Genomic DNA, 26,075 nt, shown 5'->3' with positions numbered 1-26,075 from the left:
TCTCAAAATCTTACTTGAATTTGAGGCTTTAAGCGGGATAGAGAGACATATAAAATGGGTCATATAATATTTATTGTTCATTTTATATATGTTAATGTTGGAAATATTTATACGAAAAATAATAAATATTGTAAGGTCCATAGTCTATTTTATATGTCACTCACTCTCTCGCTTAATGCCTTAATTTTGGACAAGAATTTGAGGTAATCTTTCAAATATGATGATGTCATCACTTGGGCCACATGTGTTACACTGGCAATGTGTGGAGATGCAGTGGGACGTGAAGCTCACACAAGGCCGTCTTGAGGACTGCGCATGATGAGCCTCATGCACCAATAATTTTCTAACGATTTCTCAGTATATAGACAGACTGATGGTTAGGGAGAAGCGTGGGGTGGTGTGTTTCTGCATGGGTTTTCGTCATGGGAAGGTAGCAAATCAAGCATGAGTTCAAAGTAGAGAAAAATAAAACTATAAAAAACTTATAAACATTGGGGAGAGGGAAGAACTCTTTTTCAGTGAGGAAAAGTAGAAGATCAGAAGTATTAGGTTTACGCCCAATTCTTATACAAATAAATTTACACGTTGATGTGCTTAATGTAATGCGTAAGACATACTTGACAAAAAAAAAAAAAAAAATTACAATCTAATGGATTACAATAAACCACGTTAGTGCATAAAATTTACTGTATAAGGCCATTATTGTAAAGCAAATATTTCCCAAAGCACAAATGGTAGATTAGAGTACTGTCTATGAGGTGTTTCCAAGAGACAGGAGTGTTGAGGAGAGCGGAGTAAAATGCATGGTTGTAATCTTTATTCAAGTAGTTAAATGTCCAGTCTTTCTTATTCAAGTCAACTATTCACGTGATTTAGCTCTGGTGTAGAACAAAGTCTCGCGACAAGCTGCGCAAACAAGGGAGATCGAGTTTAATTAACGCTTCAAGCTACATATTTAAAAGAAAAATAATTTAATCACAAAATGATTATTTAAAAATAAAGTCACAAAATAGATTATTATAAAATTTATTTTATTATAAAATACATCTAAAAGTTCTATAAAATTACATCAATTTTTGAGTTTATTTTATATTATCTCTTTGTATCTGAAGTAATTCTCAATTTAGAAATGGTTCACCCGAGAAAAAAAATAAAAACAAAAACAAAAACTCTTCTCTTGCGACCTTATTCCCGTTCTTATTGCTATAAATAGGCCACACTATTGCACTATTAATGACACGATCAAACTTATCTCCTTTTTCCCAAACCTGAATTTCTAACCTACGTCTCAGTGTGCTTTGTAACAGACAATACTATGGCCAACCATGAGATCCTTTTACCAGAAAATGTAGAGCAAACCATGAATGGTGTACTGCTCCTTATAAACGTGCCATCCATGTCTGATGATTCTCTCCAAAATCGTGATCGTTTACAACACTCTTTCTCCGACATCAAAAGAATTCTTGCCTTTCGTTCCGTATGGTTGACAATGTTTTACTGGTATATATATGTAACTCCGACGTACAATTCATATTTTTAATTTATATGCCTTTTTTTTTTCGCATTTCTTTTCCCTTCTAACCCCATGCATTTTAACTTCTAGTACTCCAAATTTAGGATCCGAACACGATTAAAATCTGAAACATTTGTATTCTTTAAGTGGACAGACATATATGACATTTTTTTTTTAATTAAGTGAGGCAGCAGATTATGCGTTTCTGTTTTTAATTTCTCAAGTATATCTGTTAATAGGGTACTGATCCTCCTCATCGGGACCCGGAGAGACAGGATTTGGAGGGCTTCAGCTACAACAGTTCTGATGATCTACTGGGCAAACTCCAGCAAATTTCGTCCGAGGTAATTCCAACAAAATGCACTTTGTTTTCTTCACCCCTAGAAGTTTTTTTGCAAAATGGCCACCGTTTTTCTTTACCTTTTCCCTACCTCAATCCCCAGAAGTCTCGAAAGTGATCATTTTACTGTCTAGTTATAATTATCTCAACATTTTCCCATTATGTGTAATGTCAGCTGTCTGCATGCAAGGCTCCTGGTGGGGGAAATGAACTCAAAACAACAATTTCCATACTAAACAAGCTCTCAAGCTGTTCATGGGTTGAGAAGGCAGTGCTGGTAATTGCGGCTTTTGCTTTGGACTATGGAGATTTCTGGGGCCTTGCGCAGTTAGATGACTCTCTGGACCATCTGGCCAAGTCAGTGGGAATCACAAACCGTGTACCTGCCATGCTAAAACGCCCAGACCTTAAAAAATGCCAGAAAGTGATTGAGGTGCGCAAGTTGATCGAGAGCACGTTGGAAGTAATAACAAACATTGTAGTGTTGGAAGAGATATCTGAGATGGCGGAAAAGTACTACAGAAATACACTTGCAACGGCAAGTTTGGCAAAATGCATCCCAGTGCATGTCTTTTGGGCTATCATAACTGTTGTTGCTTGCGCGACTCAAATGTATTGCCTCGGCAGTGATGAGTAAGTTCTTTGTCCGCACTTGACATGCATGTACGTGCGTGCTGTATATGCTGATCTTAAGATTGTGATCCGCCATCCATGTCACACATCATAGCAGCTTGTGCTTGTAGGTCTCCAAAAGGGGAGTAAAAATAACGTAATATTAGACCTTTTTAACCTAGTGCAAATGACCATGGTTGCCTAATTTCAGGGAGAAGACACTGGAACTATCGCCCTTGTCTGAGAAGATGAACAGAACCCGGAACATACGAGAGACGCAGCAAGAAGAATTCGAACAACAAAGAGCTTAGCCATTACGCTGATTTCGTACGTCCTTGAGGAAACAGTATTACCTTGAACCCGTTGCACAAACTATATATTTATATATATATATATATATATATATATATATATATATAATGTCTTAAACATGGGCTACAATGCTAGCTGACCATGCAAATATCCTTGTTAACTACAGAGGAAGTGGACAAATATTGGAAAACGACGGAACTTCCACAAACACCTACAAAAATTGTGGAGGCTTTCAAGGCAATGGTTGGGAGTTGTATTATTCACGGTTCTACCAAAAAATTGGTTAGCACTTGTATTATTCACCTTTTATTTTAAATTAAAGGCCAAGTCTGATGCAAAGTAATTTTATTAATGGGATAACTGAAAAATAGCAATTAATACTACCTACAAAATCTATTGTTACTACTTCGTTTAAAATATGTGCAGTAGTGATCACCCTAATCAGTTTAACATTATTTATTTGTCTCATTTCTAGTTTTAACTGTTTTGCAAAACCAGCTGAGTATCGATGTGCTGAAAAATAAGAATGTTTTATTGTTCATTTCGGACGTCATGGACATCTCCGTTGAAGAAATCTCGATTTTAAAGCTCATTTTTGATGGGATAAGAGATAAGGATGAACCGTATAAAATTGTATGGATCCCAATAGTGGAGCATTGGACCGATGACGTGCAAGCGAAGTTCGACATGTTGCAGTCCAAAATGCCGTGGTACATATTGCAGGGTTTTCCACCAACAGTAGCAGACATCCAGATCATGAAGAATGAATATTGCAGCTTAAAGAATAAGCCTATTGTCGTGGTGATAAACCCACAAGGGGAGGTGGTGCATCCAAATGCTCTCCGCATGATTCGGCTATTCGGAATGAAGGTCTTCCCTTTCACGAAGGGAGATGAAGATGCGATAATGCCTAAAGGATTGCATTTTCAATCTAAGGGGTACGACGCGTCGAGCAGTGGCCCGAGGCAGGTAAAGTTGTTTTCGAAACTCTAAATACATGCATACGTACGCATAAATGAAATTAGATGGTGAGGGGGTTTGGCATGAGACATACATACACATCAACTTTTTCATCTCTCACTCAGTTTATTTCATCTAATCATTAAAATTTTTTCAAACTTTTAAAAAAAATACAACAAACGTACAATTCGACTCTAACAATATTCTAACATCTTATCTCAACTCACTATCTAAACAAACCAACCTTAGCTATCATATATGTTGTTTTAAACAGAATCCATGCATAGTGTACTTTCCAACACAATTTTAGGTTTGACATCTCTTGTTCAAAATCATCAGGATAACGAGAATTACACTTTCAAGTGCTATGGAATTGCCAACACCTTGGAGGCAGAATTTACTCATCATTTAAATATAATTCGTCCGTATCTGGCTTCAAATAGTGATCGGGACATTCGGATAAATATGAATTTGATTCAACAAAGTAACAGTACTGGACGGGTTGAGCTCTGCAAAGGTACTCATGGCGAGATACTAGTAGTCGGTGATCAGGGGACAAAAATTTTGAATGTCTTGAAATATTTTGAGCAGTGGAAAGCAGATGTGGAAGAATTTGGCTTCGATCATTCTTTCATGCTTTGCTACCGAAGGCTTTAAAGGCGCCTACGTACGAACCAGGAAATGGACATCTCAATCGTTAATTATGTTGGAAAGATCCTGATCTAGTGTATGATGTTTTTTTCGTTTGCATGCAGTTGTTATTGTAACCATTCCGCCACTTATGTTAGGAAGATTGATATGCAATATGCATCACATCTTGACTACGTACGTTGGTAATAAGCAGTGGTCAATGTTATGGAATGGATCCATGTAGTTTTTTAATGTTCTTGTACGTGTAGCAATTTTAGAAGCTTTTCATGCTTTAAACTTTGCATGTTTTGTTTGTAGGATTCTTCTCTAATTCCACAATTTTAGTTACGAGCTCAACGCTCCTTAATTATTAAGGAGATTGGAACCACAAGTGAATTAATTGGTAGTGTCAGCTCGTACGTTGTAGGGAGAATTTAATAAATTTATTTGCATGACCGTTAGTTTTCAAATAATCAAAGGAAAACTAAACGTGAGCAATGGATCTGATTGACCAAAAACTAAAAAGTAAACATGCAATGAAAAAAAATATGAGATGTGTCGGTGGCTCACTAATTTAGACTCTTTCGTGTTAATTAATGCAAACAAGTGGTGGGTAGGAATTTGCTTTTCTCCTCTCTCTCGGGAATCATTTTCCAGTTATTAATTTTCTTTGCATCAACAGAAAATAATTAAATGAATACCATGACTGTTACACCCGTACCCGGATGGGGTCGGAGATAATTTTCAAAGATTCCATACACATAAATTCATCTATTTCTACCAAATATACATCAATGAAGTGATTCAACAAATAAATCAACAACTTCTCAAGTCTTAATAAAAGTGTCAACATCCCAATAAATCAAATCCATAGAATAAATCAAATCTACTAAATAATAGTCTCCAATAATCTTTGTACTTATCCACTACACTCAACAATCTTGTCCCATTATTCTAAATCCTCAATTGAAACATTTACATCCACTGAAAATATTATAGAGATAAGCAGTGAGTTATTAACAACTCATTAAACAGAGATAATATATACTAGTATGTAAACATGAGCATTTATAAAATTCAGAATGTAGAACAAAATAATTTTAGTTTTAGGAAGCAAAATCAACACATTATCAAAATATCAGAGCGACAATTCAAAACATTCATATTCGAAAATCCTTTGGCATAGCATAACTACATCATAAATATATCTTATCATATCAAAATAGATTTCATGTTTAAATCTCGTGGTAGGGTTGTGCAATCTGTGGATAGCTAAGCAGAACATTAATCACTGTCACCAAAATGTTGTGCACTCAAACCGAGGTCACTACTATAACTTGTTGCAGGGTCAGAGGCCACTACTATTACTCGTGGTTGGGCCAAAAGACACTATTATTACTTGTGGCAGAGCCATATATCAAAGCAAAACATATTCGTACCATCATAATCCCAGAATCAGAATGATCGGATCAGAGTCATAAAAAGAATTAGATACATAATTAGAATGTTTTGCCAAAGGTTTTCAGATGCCACATTATATCAAAACAAAGTACTGAACAGAATTATATCATCTTCACTTAATCAAAACAAAATCCAGAGTATCTTCACATAATATGCACAAATTTTTAGTTTCATATTTGCTCGTTTTGCACAGTTCAGAAACAAAATTCTAAAAGTTTGCTTATGACAAAAATAATTTTCTTTTTTATACCAATTTCATGAGTAATACAGAATAAATATATGAGCATGTTTCAATTTTTTTTCATAAACAAACATGTATATTTTTCCAAAATTAACCTCAGTCATTCCTTTCAATTTACAACTTAATAAAAGAATTATACCAAATTCAATTAAGGTAAACAGTGAGAACTCGTTTAGTAAGAGAGACTCAAATCAAATTTAAAGTATTTAAAACAAAATTTAAAATCATATTATATACTACGGAAATTAGTTGTAAAATTAGCTCATTTGGGTATAGAAACTATCTTACCTCATCTCATTTCATCTCATTATTACAACTTTCCTAAATTTTCATACAAAATATAATAAAAAATTTAATTTTTTCAAATTCTAAAATAATAATAATATTAAAAAATAATATTTTATTTAATTCATCTAAAATATCTCATTTTATCTCACTATCCAAACCAAGACGATCTAATTTAACTTCGTTAAGTATTTTCTGTGTAAGTTTCTTATACTAAAAATATATACCACAGAAAGTAAGTTTAATATAAAAATCAGGCATAACATCGAACCAGGCAAGTCACAAGGGCGTTTTGGGGTTTAAACATAAAGATGCCTGGACTTTTTGGGAAGGCCAAAAATAAAAGGAGTCTGAAAATCACCCCTCCAGACCAAACCGTGTAACAGGGAGGAGAGTTCCATATCGAGGGAGGGACAGAGAGCGGCGAACTGATGGCTGGGCTGAGGACGAAGGTGGTGACCGCAGCGGCAAAGGACTGAGAGAGATAGAGAGAGTGGTGGCTTAGGTGAAAAGATGGTAGTGAGTGCTCCCGATGGGGAACAGCACTCTTTTGGCGAGAGGAAACAGGGGCCTCTTGGACATGCGATGGTGGCTTGGGGTTCACGGTGCGGGGTGGTGGTGGTGTGGAGTTCCGGCGTTGGAAGACTATTGGTGTGGGAGGCGTGAGGCAGTGGTCCTCCGCTTGGATGCTTGAGACGAAGCTAAGGATTGACAGCAGCGAGGGGTTGCGAAACCGTTCGACGTGGGGTCTTACTTTGGTCGTGCTCTATTTTGAGGATTAAAAACAGATAATTCGTTTTGGTTTATAGAGGGTGTGCAAGGCAGTGGAGTAGGTGGGGCTTTTCCACGGTGGCTTTACTCGGGACGATGGGATGTGGGGCACAACTGTGGTGTTTTTGTTCTGGCCGTTGACTGTGGGGGAAGAAACTGAGTAGGCTTTGTTTGGCTTATGGCGGTGACGGATGGTACAACACAGACAGAAAAATATAAGAAAGAGTGGCGAGAGAAAGGGAAACCAAAGAAAATCTGATGGGGTTGAGAGAATTTGTGAGAGTGAGGAGAGTGGGCGGAGTAAAATGGGGAGAGAAGCGACAGGATAGAGAGAAACACGAGGAGAAAACCGTCGAAAAAAGAATAGGTAAAAGAGAGGAGAAAGTTACTCCCCAAAAAGACGCCATTTTACAGGCGGGTGGGCTTCTCTGCGGGACTGGGTGTTACAATGTCTAAGAGGAAATACAAAGTTATCAAATCCTAAACAATCTATAATATTTCTCATGACTACTGTTTAAAAGTCTTTCAAGAAAACAGATTAATACCTCGTACTAGCCTTATCAATCAATTCTAATGATGATCATTACCCTGCAAGTCTTTTTAATCCCCAATAAGACATTCTACTCACTACTATTTGTGAAAAAAGAATTAGAGAGGGAACTATCCAACCCATGTGAACTTCAGTCTAATTAATGTCAACTTCCAGTCTAATTTGCACCACCTTGTAATACCCCGATCCCAGAAGTCCATGGAGTTAGTTTCAGTCACCTAGAATCATCTCCCAACAACATCATATTATATATAATATATATTCCAAATTCTCTACAAAATAAAAAACTTAATGTTCCAAATCAAATATCCCAATATAATAAATATAAGACACCACAAAAGGGTGGTTTGGAAACCAATACCAAAACTATCTCATCTCATCTAATCATTATAAATTTTAATTCAAAATTTATAATTCAAATTTTCAAATACCAAAATCAAATAATATTCTAATAATATTTTATTCAACTTTTAAGTTTCATCTCAACTCAACTCGTCTCATCTCATCTCATCCCAACTCACTATCCAAAAGTTTCAAAACATCCTAATAAACCAAGTCAATGGAACAAAAAAAATCTACTGAATACAATCTCTAGTCATCCAAGTACCTTCTTTGTACTAAATCCACAATGCTTACATAACCTTACCCATGCTTCATATTCTTAATCCACAGTTGAAGATTCAAAACATCTAAAAATACTATGGTGTGAGCTATCAACAACTTACTAAGCAGAGAACATATACTAGTATGTAAACATGAGCATTTACAGAACTCAAAATGTAGAACAAAACATTTTTATTTTCAGAACATAGAACCAAAACATGTTATCAAAATATCAGAGTGACATATCAAAACATTCATATTAAAAAATTTTTTGGCATAGCATAGTTGAGCATCATATCATAACAGAATTTTATGTTTAACCTTCGTGGTAGGATTGTGACGGCCAACCGAGCAAACCAGAATGTGAAATATTCTCCTTATTATTCAAAACCCTGAGTGTGCACACATGAAAGACCACGTACAAATCATTTTGCTTCCAAAATGGGTATACCAAAAACATAAAAATTGGTACCAAGTGAACAGATGCCACAATTTTACACTGATGGTAAGGCTAGAATAGAACAAAAACAAATCTCATGCCAAAGGTTTTTAGAGATCAATTCATATCATAAGAGTAAAAAACATATTCTGAACACAATAGATATAGATCATCGTCATATAATTATGAACAAATTTTTATATTCGCTCTTTTTGCACGGTTTAGAAACAATGCCAAAAATAACTTATGTCTACACTAGTCATGACAGAAAAATATTTTTCTCTTCTTATAGAGATAAATGAGTAATGCAAATAAATGACCGAGATTGTATTCAAGTTTTATTTTCATAACAAAATATGCATATTTTTCATAAATCAACCTCATTCCAATCGTTTTATGCAAAATTTAGTATAGGAACTCCATTTATCTGAACTTTTTATGTGGCGCCCCCGACCCCATGTATGGAAACTCGGGAATCGAGACGCTCGGATGATGACAATACGGTCACGCATCCCAACAATTGTGCCAAGTGAGTGTACATCAACAGTGTATAATGAATAACGTAGCGGATAATTTAAGTAAATCAACTAAGTACCATAATTTTTAATACAAATTTACATAAGTAAAACGTTTTAAAAGAGTTATACAGTTATCTCGAAAAAATATAATACAAGGCCAAATACTATGAACAAGTGATCTCATATCACTCCTCAGGCGGAACTGAATCCTCAATCTCACCCTCAGCTTCACCTGCATCAAAATCTGCATTACCATAAAACGGTACCGCATGTAAGTAAAATCTAAACAACCCTCGAGAATAAAAAATGCATTAATGCAACCAACAATATACATGCATATGATAAAATATGCATTAGCCCCAAAATGTATGTTCCTTGAAAATGAATATTTTCCAACACACGCCAAATCCCATTTGGCCCAAAATATTTCCATAAAAATATTTTCCCGTCATTTTTCTAGAAAATGACCCAAATCAATAATCCAGCATTTTCCTAGAAAATAGTCCAAAACAAAAATCCATTTTAACTGTATGCACCATGATCTCCCCGAGGGATTATCCACACACCTTGGCTCCCTTCGTCACACCATGGGTAACGACCATGCGAGTGACTTCATAATGAGCGATGCCCAGTTTCGCGCCCAACACGTTCGTGGCCAAGCATCCTATAACCCCCGCTAGCAGAGGGGCCACGAAGTCGGCATGAGAGCATTACCATCCCGTTGTCACCAACGACAACCTAGGGGATATCACTCAGTATATTCCGCTCCCGAGTGACTAGAAGAGCTCCACCGAAATAATACTCCATCTTGACTTGGGGTCATGATACACACGCACCCAAAATCTATTTCTCACATGAAAATCTAGTTTTCATAAAATACACATGAACATACGTGCAAATATACAATGCACATGAAACGACACAATATCCAACAATCAACAAATCACAACTCACCACAACTCCATTCTCCAATCCATCCAACCCCCTTATTACTCGGACTCAGTCCGGCACAACCAACTAGATCACAATAAAAATGGATTAGTGCAAAAATACATTTAATCATGAAAGTCATTTGAAAAAATACTTACAGCGCTATATATAATTTTCAAAAGATCATAGAGGTACTAGAAGTGGCTGCACGACAACGTAATAGTGCAAATGCACTATGGCCATGGGTCTCAAAATGTTAGTTTTTGAACAGGGATAAATGAAGACTTGAGATTACTAGGAAAGGGCTTAGGGATGTCAGTGAAGCTAATACTGGTGGTGGTTGGCACGTGATGGTGGCAGTGTAGAGGCGGTTGGAGTCTAAAAAGCCCAAAACAAAAATGGAGTTGGATGGATTTCACCGGTGGCAGATCAGAGTTGAGGATGGGTGGGTTAGGAAGCTTAGGGGTAGTTGGCGAGCTGTGGTGAAGAAATGGTGGCTAATGGCAGCGCTGCGGCGGCACGCGAACACAAGAGGTACCGTGGCTTGATGCCGTGCATGGGGCCTCACGGTGGCGCAAGAGGGGCTAGAAACCCGACAGGGTGGTCGCCGGCTAGAGGGGAAGAGGTTGGGAGGGCGGTGACGACCACGATGGAGAGAATGCAGCACTGGGGTGGAGGACGATACAATGGACGGGAAGAGAGAGAGGGCTCGCACGCAAAAGAGAATATAGAGAGGAGAAAAAGAAAATGAGGAGAAGAAGAAAAGAAAAAGGAAAGAAAAAGAGGAAAGGGAAAAAGGAAAAAGAAAAATGAGAAAAGAAATGAGGTCCAATCCTTACATCTTGGGTCACACAAATGATCAAACAAAAAAAGATTTCAAAATAGCAAGTTAAATAAAATTAATTTAACGTAGTGATTAAATGAAAATAAAAATAATTAAACCCAACAATAAACTAATTTAAAATAAAGAGCAATTTAAATGCATAACAATAATTAATATTAAGAAACATATCAAAATAATTTTTCACAAATTAAAAATCATAAAAATAAACCAACGAAAATTCGATAAACTTAAAACAAGAGAACTATATTTAAATTATAAAATAACACTTCAATTAAAAAATACACTAAAATATGGGTGTTTACATCCTCCCCCTTTAAATAAAATTTTCATCCTCGAAATTGGCAAGGTCAAACATTAAAACTAGGATAGGAATAAGATTTGACTACGAGCAGACTTAAGAAACATACTGTTAGGGTCAATCGAACATATATGGATATTGCTCCCTCATGTTGGCTTCTCTTTCTTAAGAGAAATCTTGAGCCAACGGATCGCCCCATGACACTTTCACTAAAGATATCGTCTTGGACCTTAACCTTTGCGCTTTCCAATCCATGATCTGCGTCGGGGCAACTTCATATACGGTTAGGCTGAAGCTGAATGCGTTCAGGGTCAACAAAACGTGGTTCTTGCTGTCCAAACTCTTCAATGACGACACATGGAACACATAATGAACTTCCCCAAAATAGTTCGGCAATGCAACTCTATAAGCAACAAGCCCAACCTTCTTCACAATCTGAAAAGGGCCAACATACCTCGGACTAAGATTTCCCTTCTTACCAAAGCGCTTAATGCCTTTCATAGGAGAGACTTTGAGGTAAACCCAATTACCTACCTCAAAGGATAAGTCTCTTCTCCTCATATCTGCATAAGTCTTCTGACGACTTTGTGCTTCCGCCATTTTAGTCCTTATAAACCGAACTTGATCTTTCATTTCTTGAATTATCTCAGGCCCAATGAATTTACTCTCGCCAACTTCATCCCAACACATAGGTGATCCACACTTCCTTCCATACAAAGCTTCATACGAGGCCATCTGAATGAAGGCATGAAACTATTATTGTAAGCAAACTCTATTAGCGGCAAATAATTATGCCAACTCCCCTGAAATTCCATGACACAAGCCCGCAACATATCCTCAAGAGTCTGAATAGTGCGCTCTGATTGAACATCAGTTTGAGGGTGATATGCAAGTACTAAACTTCAACTTAGTGCCTAAAGCTGCCTGCAAACTTTTCCAAAAATGGGAAGTGAACTGCAGGTCCCGATCTGACACAATACTCTTGGGTACTCCGTGCAAACGCACTATCCCTTTTATATGCAACCGAGGTTGCTTACCCAAAGAGTCGATATTATTGATAGGCAAGAAATGGGCACTCTTGATCAACGGATCAACATCACCCAAACTGAATTCTTTCCACTAGGGTCCTCGGCAAACCCACAACAAAATCTATAGAAATGTTCATCCCACTTCCACTCAGGAATAGGGAGAGGTTGAGGTTTACCAACAGGTTTTGATGCTCAGCTTTAACTTGACGGCATATGTCACATCTCTCAATAAACATGGCGATATCCATCTTCTTCCCTTCCACCAGAAATTTATCTTTAAATCTCAGTACATCTTTGTGCTTCCAGGATGAACTGAATAAAGAGTCACATGAGCTTCTGCCAAAATTCGCTCTTTAAATTCTGAATCTCGGGGAATCACTCTACGATCCCGAAATCGAAGGAATACCATCATTATCCAAATTATAATGCAAGGGTCCTCTAGACTTCCTAACTCTCTTCCTGATGGCTAACAACTTTGGATCCCTTCTTTGGAGAGTCTTAAATTCTTCAAAATCAACTACTCGGACATCCAAAATCGAAGATAACAATTCTTCTTGCTATGAACTCTCAATAAGAAGTCTTCTCATCCCATAGAGGAGAAAGTCCAAACCTGATGACCCTGCCTTGTCCACCTGTTGAGACTTCCTACTCAAAGCATCAACGACTAGATTCGTCTTTCCTGGATGATACTTGATCTTACATTGGTAGTCGCTAATCAACTCTAACCACCGCCTCTACCTCATATTGAGATTCTTTTAAGAAAAACAGATGCTTCAAGCTCTTATGGTCAGTGTAAACTTCACAGACTTCTCCATACAAATAATGTTGCCAAATCTTAAGTGCAAAAACTATAGCCGCCAATTCCAAATCATGTGTGGGATAATTCCTCTCAAGAATTTTCAACTGACGAGATGCATAAGCATCAACTCATCCCTCTTGCATAAGAACGCATCCTAACTCAAACTTGGATGCATCGCTAAAATCACAAATGGCTTGTGTGGCTCTGGTAGTACCAAAACAGGTGCTATTGTCAATCTCCTCTTCAACTCTAGGAAACTTCTCTCGCATTTGTTTGACCATACAAATTCAACATTCTTCCTGGTCAAAGCAGTGAGAGGTCCGGATAGTCGAGAAAATCCTTCCATAAATCTTAGATAGTATCTGGCAAGTCCAAGGAACTCTGTATCTCATGCACTGCTGAAGGGCGAGGCCATGACAAAACAGCTTTCACCTTGCTAGGATCTACGGCCACTCCCTCTCGGGAAATCACATGTCCAAGAAACTTAACTTCTTCCAACCAAAATTCACATTTACTTAGCTTAGCATATAACTGATGCTCTCTTAACTTCCAAGTGCCAGACAAAGGTGACAAGCATGCTTTTCCAAATCTCAAGAATAACTCAGAATGTCATCAAGGAACACCACCACAAATGAATCCAGTTAAGGTCGAAACACCTGATTCATCAAATCCATAAAGGCAGCAGGGGCATTAGCTAACCCGACAGACATCACTTTAAATTCATAATGCCCATACCTTGTCCTGAAAGCAATCTTGGGCACATCCTTATCCCTTATCCTCAATTGGTGGTACCCTAATCTCAAGTCAATTTTCGAGAAGACAACTGCTCCTTAAAGTTGGTCAAATAAATCACCAATCCTAGGAAGAGGGTACTTGTTCTTGATAGTCACCTTGTTAAGTTCTCGATAGTCTATACACATTCTGAGAGTACTATCCTTGTTCTTGACAAATAAAATAGGTGCTCCCAAGGAGAAGTACTAGGCTGAATAAGTCTCTTATCAACTAGTTCTTGCAATTGAGTTTTCAACTCTTTTAACTCAGCCAGTGCCATACGGTAGGGAGCCTTATGCACAGGAGCAACTCCAGGTTCCAAATCGATAACAAATTCAATCTCGCGAACTGGAGGCAACCCAGGCAACTCATCCACGAACACGTCAGAGAATTCTTCCACAACTGGAATATCCACTAAAGACTTCTTCTCAGATGGCGTAGACACCACTTGAACTAAAAAGGCATCTGGTCCACGAACTATGCCTCTCTTTGCTTGAATTGCAGATATGACTACTGGTCTTGCTTTCAACTTGCTTCCCACAAATTCCAAATAGTCTCCATCCGAAAGTTGAAAGTCAATTACCCAACTTCTACAATTAATATTTGCATAATATCGATGCAACTAATCCATTCACAGAATTATGTCAAACCCAAGAAACTTGAATACAATTAAATCTGCCTCAAGTGTCCTCCCACCAAAATCCACAGGAAAGCCTAAAGCAACTTTGCAGCACTGCACAATCTCACCATTTGGAAGAGTCACTACAATGGATTGTGATAAAGGCTATGTGACTAGATTGCACATCCATGCAAAAGTGGCGGACACAAAAGATTGAGACGCCCTAGAGTCAAATAAGATATAGGCATAAAAATCATACAGACGAACTCTACCTGAGGCAAACACATACACTAGTGAAATTCAAAAAAATCAACCCACGCCAAACATCAAATCCAAAGATTAAACTAAATGCATACCAGTAATCACCCCGGCATCGTGAGTCTCTAGAGCTTCGTAATCCACATTTCTGGGAGTCATAGCATAGACTCGTGATTGCACAGCTGTCTCTGGTTATTTCTCCCACCACGTCAACCTCCTCGACCTCGTTGAGCTTGGTTAGGACACTCGCGAGCAAAGTGTCCCAACTGGCCACATCTTAAACACTGGATCCCCTCTGACTGCAGTCGACCTCGTGGTCTCTATTACACCTACTACAGACTGGAGCTCGGCCTCCTGCACGAACACTGGAGGTTGCCTACGATCGGGCCCCAGTCCTATGCACAAACTTGTGTGGCTACCCAGAACTACTCCCTCACCAACAAAGCTCCACCTCTTCTGACCCAGAGGGGAGCCTACCGCAAAACTAGTTTCACGTTCCCGCAATAGTGGCCAAATCCACCAACCTCTGAAAATCTAAAATCTGGTGACAGGCTACTTGTCTGTGTATCTCATGTTGCAGACCCTCTTGAAAACGCTCGGCTCGCAACTCCTCAGTGGCAATGAGGTGGGTAGCGAACCGCCCGAGCTCCATAAATTTTCTGGCATATTGCTCAATAATCAAATCTCCTTGGACCAAGTTATTGAATTCTCGTGCCTTATGCCTTCTTAGAGAAACAGGGAAGAAACGGTCGTCAAACTCTTTCTTGAAACGGTACCAAGACACAGCTGCAAAAGATCCCAACTCCATCCCTAGGAGTTGCTGCTTAGTCTGCCACCAATTTACTGCTTCACCTTGCTGCAGATAACTCCCATACAACACCATCTGGGCCACCGTGCAACCACAGACTTCAAATGTCCTTTCAAGGTCTTCAATGCATCTTCTAGCCTATAATGGATCCTCTTCACCAGTAAAGGCAGGGGTCCCATACGCTAGGAATCGCTCATAGGTGCACCTGGCTTGGACCGCTCCATTTAGATCTCCTTGCGACAGTCAAAAATTCTATTGGAGGAACTCTGTCATCCGATTTAATGCCCTTGCCATGACGTAATTTCCATCGCCTCTCGGTAATTCATCCTCCGGCACATTAGTTGGCCTTCTTGGTCTTACCATCTTCCTATCATAGAGCAATCTTTAACCCCTTTTAAAACTCCAGACAAAATCAAACACAACTAAAAGCAACACAAAAAAAAAAGAGAATAAAATAAGGTAAAATAAATAATACAACATAAAATAACATAAAAATAAACACATAATATATCATAGTTTAAAATAAATAATTTCAACTTACAACTTTAAAAATAATATTTCTGGTGCCTCACCTAAGGGACATGTCGTTTTACCGAGAGCCGAACCACTCTGATACCACCCGTGGCACCCCGACCCTCATGTACAGAAACTTCGGAATCAAGATGCCCAGATGTTGACAACACGGTCACGCATCCCAACGATTGTGCCAAGTGTGTGTACATGCAACAGTGTACAACGAACAACATAGCGGATAATTTAAGTAAGTCAACTAAGTACCAGAATTTTTAACACAAATTTACAGAAGTAAAATGTTTAAAAAGAGTTATATAGTTATCTCAAAAAAATATAATACAAGGCCGAGTACATGAACGAGTGATCCCATATCACTCCTCGAGCGGAGATGAATCCTCAAGCTCACCTTCAGCATCATATACATCAAAATCTGCGTTACCATAAAATGGTACCATAGGTAAGTATAATCCAAACAACCCTCGAGAATAAAACTGCATTAATGAAATACTAACAATTAGCTCCAAAACGTCATTTTTTTTGAAAATGAATATTTTCCAACACACGCCAAAATCCCAAAATATTTCCATAAAAACATTTTCCCATAAAATGGACCAAATCAATAATCTACCATTTTTTCAAAAAATGGTCCAAAACAAATAATCCATTTTAACTGTATGTACCATGATTTCCCTTAGGGATCATCCACACACGTTGGCTCCCTTCATCACACTAAGGGTAACGACCGTGCGAGTGGCTTCGTAACGAGTGATGCCCAGTTTAGCACCCAGCGCATTCGTGGCCAAGTATCCTTTAACCCACGCCAGCAGAGGGGCCACGGAGTCAACACGAGAGCGTTACCATTCCGTCCAATCCCGTTGTCGCTGGGCGACAACCTAGGGACGTCACTCAGTATATTCTGCTCCCGAGTGACCAGAGGAGCTCCTTCGTAACACGCACCCAAAATCTATTTCTAACATGAAAACCCATTTTTCATAAAATACACATAAACATGCGTGCAAATATGCAATGTACGACACAATATCCCACAACCAACAAATCACAACTCATAACAACTTCATTCTCCAATCCATCCGACCCCCTTACTCCTCAGACTCAATCCGGCACAACAAACCAGATCATAATAAAAATGAGTTAGTGCAAAATACATTTAAATCATGAAAGTTCTTTGAAAAAATACTTACAGCGGTTATAATATAATTTTCGAAGTATCACAGAGGTGCTAGAAGTGGCGGCACAACAACGTAATAGTGCAAAATGTACTATGACCGTGGGTTTCAAAATGCTAGTTTTTGAACGGGGACAACCGAAGACTTGAGATTACTAGGGAATGACTTAGGATATCGGTGAAGCTAATGGTGGTGGTGGTTAGCCATGGATGGCAGCGTAGACGGCGATTGAAATCTAAAAAGTCCAAAATGGAAATGGAGTTGGATAGACTTCACTGGTGGCGAATCAGAGCTAAGGATGGGTGGGTTAAGTAGCTGTGGGGTAGCCGGTGATGTGGTGAAGAAATGGTGGCCAATGGCAGCGTGACGGTGGCTTACGAACACAAGAGGTGCCGCGGCTTGATGCCGTGTGTGGGGGTTCACGGCGGTGCGAGAGGGGCTGGAAACCGGAGGGGGTGGTCGTCGGCTATAGGGGAAGAGGTTGGGAGGGGTAGTGACGACTACGACAGCGCAAAAGAAAAGAGAGAGAGGGGAAGAGAGAGAGGGGCTCGTGTGCGGGAGAGAAGAGAGAGAGTGGAGAAAAAGAAAATGAGGAGAAAAAGAAAAGAAGAAGAAAAGAAAAAAAGGAAAAGAAAAATGAGAGAAAGAAATAAGGTCCAATTCTCACATCTTGGGTCACACAAATGATCCAACGAAAAAGATTTCAAAATAAGAAGTTAAATAAAATAATTTAACATAGTGAATAAATGAAAATAAAAATAATTAAACCCAACAATAAACTAATTTAAAATAAAGAGCAATTTAAATGCATAACAATAATTAATATTCAGAAAACATATCAAAATAATTTTTTACAAATTAAAAATCATAAAAATAAACCAACAAAAAATCTGAAAAACTTAAAATAAGATAACCAATATTTAAATTAATAAAATAACCCTTCAATTAAAAAATACACTAAAATACGGGGTGTTACATTTTACTTTCTCTAAAGTTTTTCACAATAGTGTCAAACGAATATCAATCGTCACCTATAAATAGATATGTACATGCTTAAATCTCAAATTAAACACGTCTTCTGATTTTTAAGCCTGAAATACGAAAATAACCTATTATCTAAAATTCTTGTAATCCTAAAATATCATCACTTCCGAAATTCATCGATATCCACTTAACTTCTTCGACTAATACATTAAACTCTAAATTATATGTATAAAATAAAGTGTATGGCGAACATATTTAGTCAACTAAAACTAAGCCCATGTAAAATACATCTCCATGTAAAATAACTCCAACTCAAATCATAAGTCTCTTTAACATCATGCCCAACTTCAAATACATCTCCAATTTTAAAAGTCAAGCCTCGCCTAAGTCAATTAAGTATTCTACCAAGACTTACCTATTAAGGGCAATAACGTAAAATCATTTAAAAGAATTCTTTAGTGCTTTACGGAAAATCACATCAGAAAAGGACTTGATGGCAATCTTTGTAAATATTAGGGAGATCGTGTCCATTAGGGCTTAAAGCCTAAAGGCTATTTTACAAAGACATATACCCATTTTTAGTGAAAGAAGGTTGGGGGAGGGAGGGAACTGCATTGGCAGACCTATGTTATCTCATGCCCCCCCCCCCTCCAAAAAAAAAAAGAAAAATCAAAATATACCCTAGTTTTTAATCATAATCTTATCGATATAGAAAATGCCCCCCCCCCCCCCCCCCCCCCCAAAAAAAATTTATAATTCCCATATGCTCTGCAAAATTTTATAAAATTCCAATATACTTAGAAATGTCACTCCAATTTTTTTTCTATAGTCCCATAATTTTGTATAATATCTATATATTATTTATTTTCAAGGGTGTGGTCTCACAAAAACTAAACCAAAACTAAGTTTACGAGAAATAATAAACTTGTTAATATGGATCCTAAAGTTTTTTGTTATATAATATTAGGCTTCTTAATATGGAATCCAACTGAAAATACAAGAAAAATCATTTAAGGTTGGTGATCTAGATAGAAAATAGTTTGGAGGTATTGTCCTCCAGACTTCATTGAGCAAGAAAAAACTTATTTAAGGTTTCTATTATAGTATTATATATGCCTAAAGTTAGAGCAAAAACCTGTGTTGGCGCTGTTGTACGCTTGATGTTGCCTCGCGTTGTCCCTTCTACCCTAGGTGGTGGTGGCCTGTTGCTATCCAATTGTAAAGGGCAGTCCCTGAGATAGTGACCCGATTTGCCACAACGGTAGCATAGTCCCGTTTCCTTCCTGCATACTCCAACGTGTACTCGATTGCAAGTTCTAAATTGATATGCTTGTTGGGTGCCTTGGACCAGCCTCTTACCCGAGCTACTACCTTCATTCCTCTTTTTCCACGTTCCTTGGTCAATGCCAGAATGAGGCCCTGATGAAATAGTCTTCTTCCTTTGATTGTGCAATGTAGCGCTCCTTTGAAGGCTTCATTCAAAAACTGTGCCCTTATCTACCAACTCTGAAAAATTTTGAATCTAGAACCCACAACTCATTCATAAAGTTTTTCATTCAACCCTTGTTCGAATTAACGTGCCTTCTTTTTTTCGTCAGGAATCAAATTCGCAACAAAACGAGATAATTCAATGAATCTAGCTGATACTAGTGCACCGTCATGGTTCCTTGCACCAAAGAGGCAAATTCCATTGCCTTATCCTCTTGGGCCGAGCTTGGAAAAAAGCGCTCAAGAAAAATCTGCTTAAAATGAGGCAAACTAACTATTTATTTCCCCCTGCTTCTCGGATAGTTCTTTTTGAGATCCACCATCTTTTTGCCTCACCGGTCAGTTTGAATGTTGCATATGCCACCTTTTGTTCATCTGTGCAGGTTAGCACCCGCAATATCTCCTCAATATCTTGAACCCAATCTTCTGCTAGGGTTGGTTCGCCTTTCCCATCAAATGAAGGGGTGCATCCGATTGAACTTTTCTATGGTATAGCCTCCTTCATTATAGTTGCGTTGGCGACCCAAGGGATTCTGCGCGAGATCATCTATTAACCGATGAGTTGCTGCTCGTAGTACTTCGGAAGCACTTAGGTTTGCTTCCCTTTTGTTCTCATTTGTGTAGAAGTCAGACATCCTTCATTCTCGACGACGAAGTGGCATCTTGACAAAATAACTTGAATTTTTAATGTTCGTTTCAAAATATATAGCGTTCCTATAAACATAAATAATTAGTGGTAACTGTAAAAACTAAACATATATATAATACCTCAGAGTTATTAAGGTACCTACAATAAAGAGAAAAGAAGTACGCGTAACAATAGAAATGATTAATCTCCAAAGTCTAAAAATTTAGCTCCTATATATGTTTTGTTTTTACGGTTACCACTAATTATTTATATTTATAGGAACGCTATACATTTTGAAACGAACATTAAAAATTCAAGTTATTTTGTCAAGATGCCACCTCGTCATCGAGAACCAAGGATGTCGAACTTGAATGCAATGAGAATGAAAGGGATGCAAACCTGAGTGCTTCCGAAGTACTACGAGCAGCAGCTCATCAGTTAATAGATGATCTCACACAAAATCCCGTGGGTCGCCAATGGAACTATAGTGAAGGAGGCATTGGCGACCCGATTTGAGGAGATATTGTGGGTGCTAACCTACATAGATGAACAAGAGGTGGCATATGAAACATTCAAACTGACCGATGAGGCAAAAAGATGGTGGATCTTATAAAACTTATCCGAGAAGCAGGGGGATATAAATAGTCAATTGCCAACATTTTAAGCAGATTTTTCTTGAGTGATTTTTCCCAAGCTCGGCCTGAGAGGATAAGGCAATGGAATTTGCCTCTTTGGTGCAGGAAACCATGACGGTGCACCCGTATGCAGCTAGATTCATTGAATTATTCCGTTTTGCTGCATATCGGATTCCTGACGAAGAAAAGAAGGCTCGTAATTTTGAACAAGGGATGAATGACAAAATTTATGAATGAGTAGTGGGCTTCTAGATTCAGAATTTCTCAGAGTTGGTAGATAAGGCAATAGTTTTTAAACGAAGCCTTCAAACGAGCGCTGCATTGCACTATCAGAGGACGAGGATTGTTTCATCGGCGCATCATTCTGGCAATGACCAAGGGGTGTGGAGAAAGAGGAATGGAGGTAGTAGCTCAGGTGAGAGGCTGGTCCAAGGCACCCAACAAGCATATTAATGTAGAACCTGGAATCAAGTACATGCCGGAGTATGCAGGAAGGAAGCGGGACTATGCTACCATTGTGGCAAATCGGGTCACTATCTCAGGGATTGCCCTTTTCAATTGGATAGCAACAGGCCACCACCACCACCTTGGGCAAAAGGGATAGCTTGAGGCAACATCCAGCCTAAAAAGGCGCCTGCGAGGGTTTTTGCTCTGACACTTGGAGCGGTGGAGGATAGGAATGATGGGATAACGAGTATGACTTCTTTGTTATGTTTTAAGATTTTAGTTTGTCGGTTGAGGTTAAGAGTTGGAAATTTTAGTTCATGAATGATGTTGATTGTGACCACAGGTACTCTTTCCTTGTTTTCTAATAATGCCACTATGTTATTTTATTCGAGAGCGACTCATTTGTTTATTTCGATGACCTATGCTCGATTTTGCACCTTAGAAACAGAAAAGTTAAAAGTCCAAGTTAGTGGTCGCGACCCCAACACGAAATTTGGTAGTCTGTGACGAGTTTCTACTAGGGTGTCCTTTATAAATTGAGGGAAAATTCATGCCAGCAGATTTGATAGTGTTTAACATGATCGGGTGTGATGTCATTTTGGGTATGGATTGGTTGGCTTGCTACCACACCAGTATAGATTATTTTAAAAAGGAAGGGTATTTAGACCCCCAAAAGAAAGCGAATTTCAGTTCACAGGTTTGAAAGTGAGGATGCATCCACCCATCATACCTACCGTTCAATCTGGGAAATTGTTATGAGATGGTTGTCAGGGATTCTTAACCTGCGTGGTTGAAGCACCATAAGAGGAGTTGAAGTTAGAGCAGATACCTGTGGTGAGAGAATATCCAGAGGTTTTCCTAGAACATTTACCTGGACTCCTGCCCTAGCGGGAGGTAGAGTTTACTATGGAACTAGTCCCAGGCACAACACCCCTTTCGAAAGCACCTTACCGGATGGCACCGTCTGAATTAGTGGAACTCAAGGAGCAGTTGCAAGACCTATTAGATAAGGGTTTTATCAAGCCCAGTGTATCACCTTGGGGAGCTCCAGTCCTCTTTATGAAGAAGAAGGATGGATCGATGAGAATGTGTATTGACTATAGGGAACTTAATCGGATGACCATAAAGAATAAGTACCTGCTACCCGGTATAGAGGATTTGTTTGATCAGCTTTAGGGTGCTCAGGTATTTTCAAAGATTGATCTTCGATCAGGTTACCGTTAATTGAAGATCAGGGCAGAAGACGTTACTAAGACGGCCTTCAGGACCCGTTATGGCCATTATGAGTTTCTGGTCATGCCTTTCGGCCTGACTAACGCCCCAGCAGTATTCATTGATTTGATGAATAGGGTGTTCCATGAATTTTTGGATAAGTTTGTAGTTGGCTTTATTGATGATATACTAGTATACTCAAAATGCAAGACTGAGCATGAGGAACATTTGAAGCTAGTACTTGGGACACTCAAAGATAAAAAGTTGTTTGCTAAATTGAAGAAGTAGTGGTTATTTTGCCGACACCGAAGAATATTCATCAGGTTAAGAGTTTCTTGAGATTGGCGGGTTATTACCATTGATTCATTAATGGTTACTCTCACAGCACTCAAAAGGAAAAATAATAAGTTTGAATGGACAACAAAGTGTGAAGAAAGCTTCCAGGAGTTGAAACGGAGATTAGTGACAGCTCCGGTGTTAATAGTCGCCACAGATTTGTAGTTTATAGCGATGCATCAAGGCTTGGATTGGGGTGCATATTGATGTAACATAGGAAGGTTATAGCATGCGCCTCATGCCAACTAAAAGCGTATGAGAGAATTATCCCATGCATCATCTGGAACTTGCAGCAGTCATCTTTGCACTTAAGATTTGGAGACACTATCTGTATGGAGAAAAGTGCGAGATTTATACAGATCACAAGAGTTTGAAATATTTTTTCACCCAAAAGGAATTAACTATGAGGTAGAGAATAAGGCTCGAGTTGATCAAGGATTATGATTAGGCCATCAATTATCACTAGGCAAAGCTAATGTTGTAGCCGACGCCTTAAGTAGGAAGTCTATGGGACTGACAGTTGCAACCCTTACCACTTAACATAGGTTGTTAATGGACCTAGAAAGAGCCGGTATTGAGGTCATCACTAGCGATACGGGTACTTTCAAGGGTAGTATGATAGTTCAACCAATCTTAATAGATAGAATCAAAGCTACTCAGAAGGTGGATTTAGGGTTGGTGAAACTAGTGGAAGAAGTAGAGAACGGGGACAAATCTGACTTTAGCATTTTCGAGGATGGAGTTTTAAGGTTTAGAGATAGATTATGCGTGCCAACTAATGAAGAACTGAAAAGTGTAATTCTTGAAGACGCACATCGTTCCTTATACACAGTTCACCCGGGGAGTACCAAGATGTATCAGTACTTGAGAGAGTCTTTTTGGTGGAATGGTATGAAAAGAGAGATTGCTAAATTTGTGGAATAGTGCCTAACTTGCCAACAGGTGAAGGCAGAGCATCAGAGACCAGCAAGATTATTACAACCACTCTAGCTTCCAGAGTGGTAGTGGGAGCATATCTCCATGGACTTTGTGACAGACTTACCGAGGGCATTAAGCGAACGAGATGCTATATGGGTGACCATGGATCGCTTAACAAAAATTGCCCATTTTGTGCCCATTAAAGTTTCTTATAAACAGGACAAACTAGCTGAGTTGTATGTACGGGAGATAGTGAGGTTGCATAGGGTACCGGTATCCATTGTGTCGGATAAAGACCCTCGGTTCACCTCCAAGTTCTGGCGAAGCTTACAAGAGGCAATGGATACTAAGTTAAGTTTCAATATTGCATTTCAACCTCAGACAGATGGACAGTCACAAAGAACTATTCAAATCTTGGAAGACATGTTGAGGGCATGTGCGATGGATTTTAAGGGAACTTGGATGCAACATTTACCATTAGTTGAGTTTGCTTATAATAATAGTTTCCAGGCTAGCATTGGAATGGAACCCTACAAGGTTTTGCATGGCAGAAGGTGTAGATCTCTAAGGTATTGGGATGAAGTAGGTGAAAGGAAACTTTTCTAACCAGAAATTATTCAGCAGACCACAGAGAAGATAGATATCATTCGGGCAAGAATGAAAGCAGCTCAAAGCCAACAAAAGAGTTATGCTAACAAACGTTGCTGCTAGTTAGGGTTTGAGGTTGGAGATAAAGTATTTTTGATAATAACACCGATGAAAGGAGTTATGAGATTTGGAAAGGACAAGTTGAGTCCAAGATATATTGGGCCATTTGAGATTCTTGACCGGATTGGATCAGTGGCTTACAGAGTAGCACTTCTACTGGCACTTGCCGGAGTGCATAATGTATTTCATATTTCCATGTTGAGGAAATATATTGTCGACCCGATGCACATTATTGACTATGAACCATTTCAGATTTAGGAGGATACGACTTATGCGGAAGAACTAGTTTGGATTTTGGAAAAGAAAGAACAAAGGTTATGGACTAAAACTATCCCTTTGGTTGTTGTAAGACCCAGCCCGCTACCAAGCCCAGGCCCGTGGAAGTGTTTCCAGAACACGTCGCATGGTTTCGCGCCCTTTTTATCAAAGTTGGGAAAGATTCAAAGATCTTTTAAATGCTTGTCCTCATCATGGTTATGAAAATTGGCGTTTGATAAGTTTTTTTTATGAAAGTTTGACACCTAAAATGCGCCAATTTGTACAAACCATGTGTAATGGAGAATTTTTTGACAAAGAGCCTGAGGAAGCATTTGAATATTTTGATTACCTTACTAAAAATGCTCAATCTTGGGACACAACTGATGTGCATGATAGGTCTAGGCAAATTGAGTCTGGTCATGGAAAATATACTTTGAAAGAAGATGATGATTTGCGTGCTAAATTAACTTTGTTGTCTAGAAAAATGGAAGCTATGGAATTAAAAAAAGGTAAATGAAGTGCATGCTGTCCATAAAAATTCAGAGAAGTGTAGCATATGTGAGGATCATGGGCATTCAAGTAATGAGTGTCCCACGATCCCCGCATTCAAAGAGGTATTGTTAGACCAATCTAATGCTGTAAATATGATACAAAAATCATATTCTGGTCCTTATTCTAATTCTTATAATCCAGGATGGAGAAACCACCCAAATTTTGGGTGGAGGAATGACCAGCAAGTAGCTCCAGCAGCCTTGGCTCCGGGACCCTCTCAACTCGCAATTCAAGCACCTCCAATGCAAAAGAAGGGATTTGAAGAGACAGTACAGCAATTGTCAAACACCTTGCAGTAGTATATGCAAGGTCAAGCAACAATCAACAATCAAAACTCTCAAGCGATAAATGACATTCGGAGCACACTTACAAAGATGACTACGGCATGGAGCTCTCAAGAGAAAGGAAAACTTCCTGCACAACCTCAACCCAATCCACAAAGTCAGCCACCACAAGGGGCAGTTGAGAGTTCAAATGTGAGGCAAGTGAAGGCGGTCACCACTTTGAGAAATGGTAGGGTGGTGAACATTCCGGCTCAAGGTTCAGACAAGGCTGGTAAGGTCTCTAAACCTGTACAAAATGAGGCTGAAAATGGTGAGTTTGAACAAAATAAAACTGA

At 38.7% G+C, this 26,075-nt stretch overlaps 2 protein-coding genes and 1 long non-coding RNA gene across 3 annotated transcripts in view; all 3 read left to right on the top strand.

Annotated features, from left to right (window-relative positions):
- Nucleotides 1-1,473: 1,473 nt before the first annotated feature.
- LOC121245247 (protein SIEVE ELEMENT OCCLUSION B-like) lies at nucleotides 1,474-2,490 on the top strand. Its single transcript, XM_041143508.1, has 3 exons — nucleotides 1,474-1,500; nucleotides 1,753-1,857; nucleotides 2,029-2,490. Exons 1-3 carry the CDS (start codon nucleotides 1,480-1,482, stop codon nucleotides 2,488-2,490), a joined length of 588 nt encoding a protein of 195 aa, XP_040999442.1. The 5' UTR covers nucleotides 1,474-1,479.
- Nucleotides 2,477-26,075, top strand: part of LOC121245246 (protein SIEVE ELEMENT OCCLUSION B-like) — a 32,572-nt gene continuing 8,973 nt past the window's right edge. The window contains exons 1-2 of the mRNA XM_041143507.1: nucleotides 2,477-2,769; nucleotides 2,942-2,962. Coding sequence (XP_040999441.1) covers nucleotides 2,714-2,769; nucleotides 2,942-2,962 — 77 coding nt within the window. The 5' untranslated portion in view covers nucleotides 2,477-2,713. The remainder of the gene's footprint in view (nucleotides 2,770-2,941; nucleotides 2,963-26,075) is intronic.
- LOC121245248 lies at nucleotides 3,706-4,619 on the top strand. Its single transcript, XR_005936594.1, has 2 exons — nucleotides 3,706-3,746; nucleotides 4,077-4,619. It is a non-coding gene; the product is annotated as an uncharacterized LOC121245248 (long non-coding RNA).

Source organism: Juglans microcarpa x Juglans regia, unplaced genomic scaffold (genome assembly GCF_004785595.1).
Source record: "Juglans microcarpa x Juglans regia isolate MS1-56 unplaced genomic scaffold, Jm3101_v1.0 JmScfU0014, whole genome shotgun sequence".
In the NCBI taxonomy this organism is placed as follows: domain Eukaryota; kingdom Viridiplantae; phylum Streptophyta; class Magnoliopsida; order Fagales; family Juglandaceae; genus Juglans; species Juglans microcarpa x Juglans regia.
This window is presented reverse-complemented; position numbering and strand designations above follow the sequence as displayed.

Bases quoted from the DNA above. Each gene is read 5' to 3' on its own strand.
- LOC121245247 (XM_041143508.1), top strand. From the start codon at position 1,480: ATGGTTGACAATGTTTTACTG. The intron at 1,501-1,752 runs GTATATATATGT...ATCTGTTAATAG, and splicing joins TGGTTGACAATGTTTTACTG to GGTACTGATCCTCCTCATCG. The intron at 1,858-2,028 runs GTAATTCCAACA...GTGTAATGTCAG, and splicing joins TCCAGCAAATTTCGTCCGAG to CTGTCTGCATGCAAGGCTCC.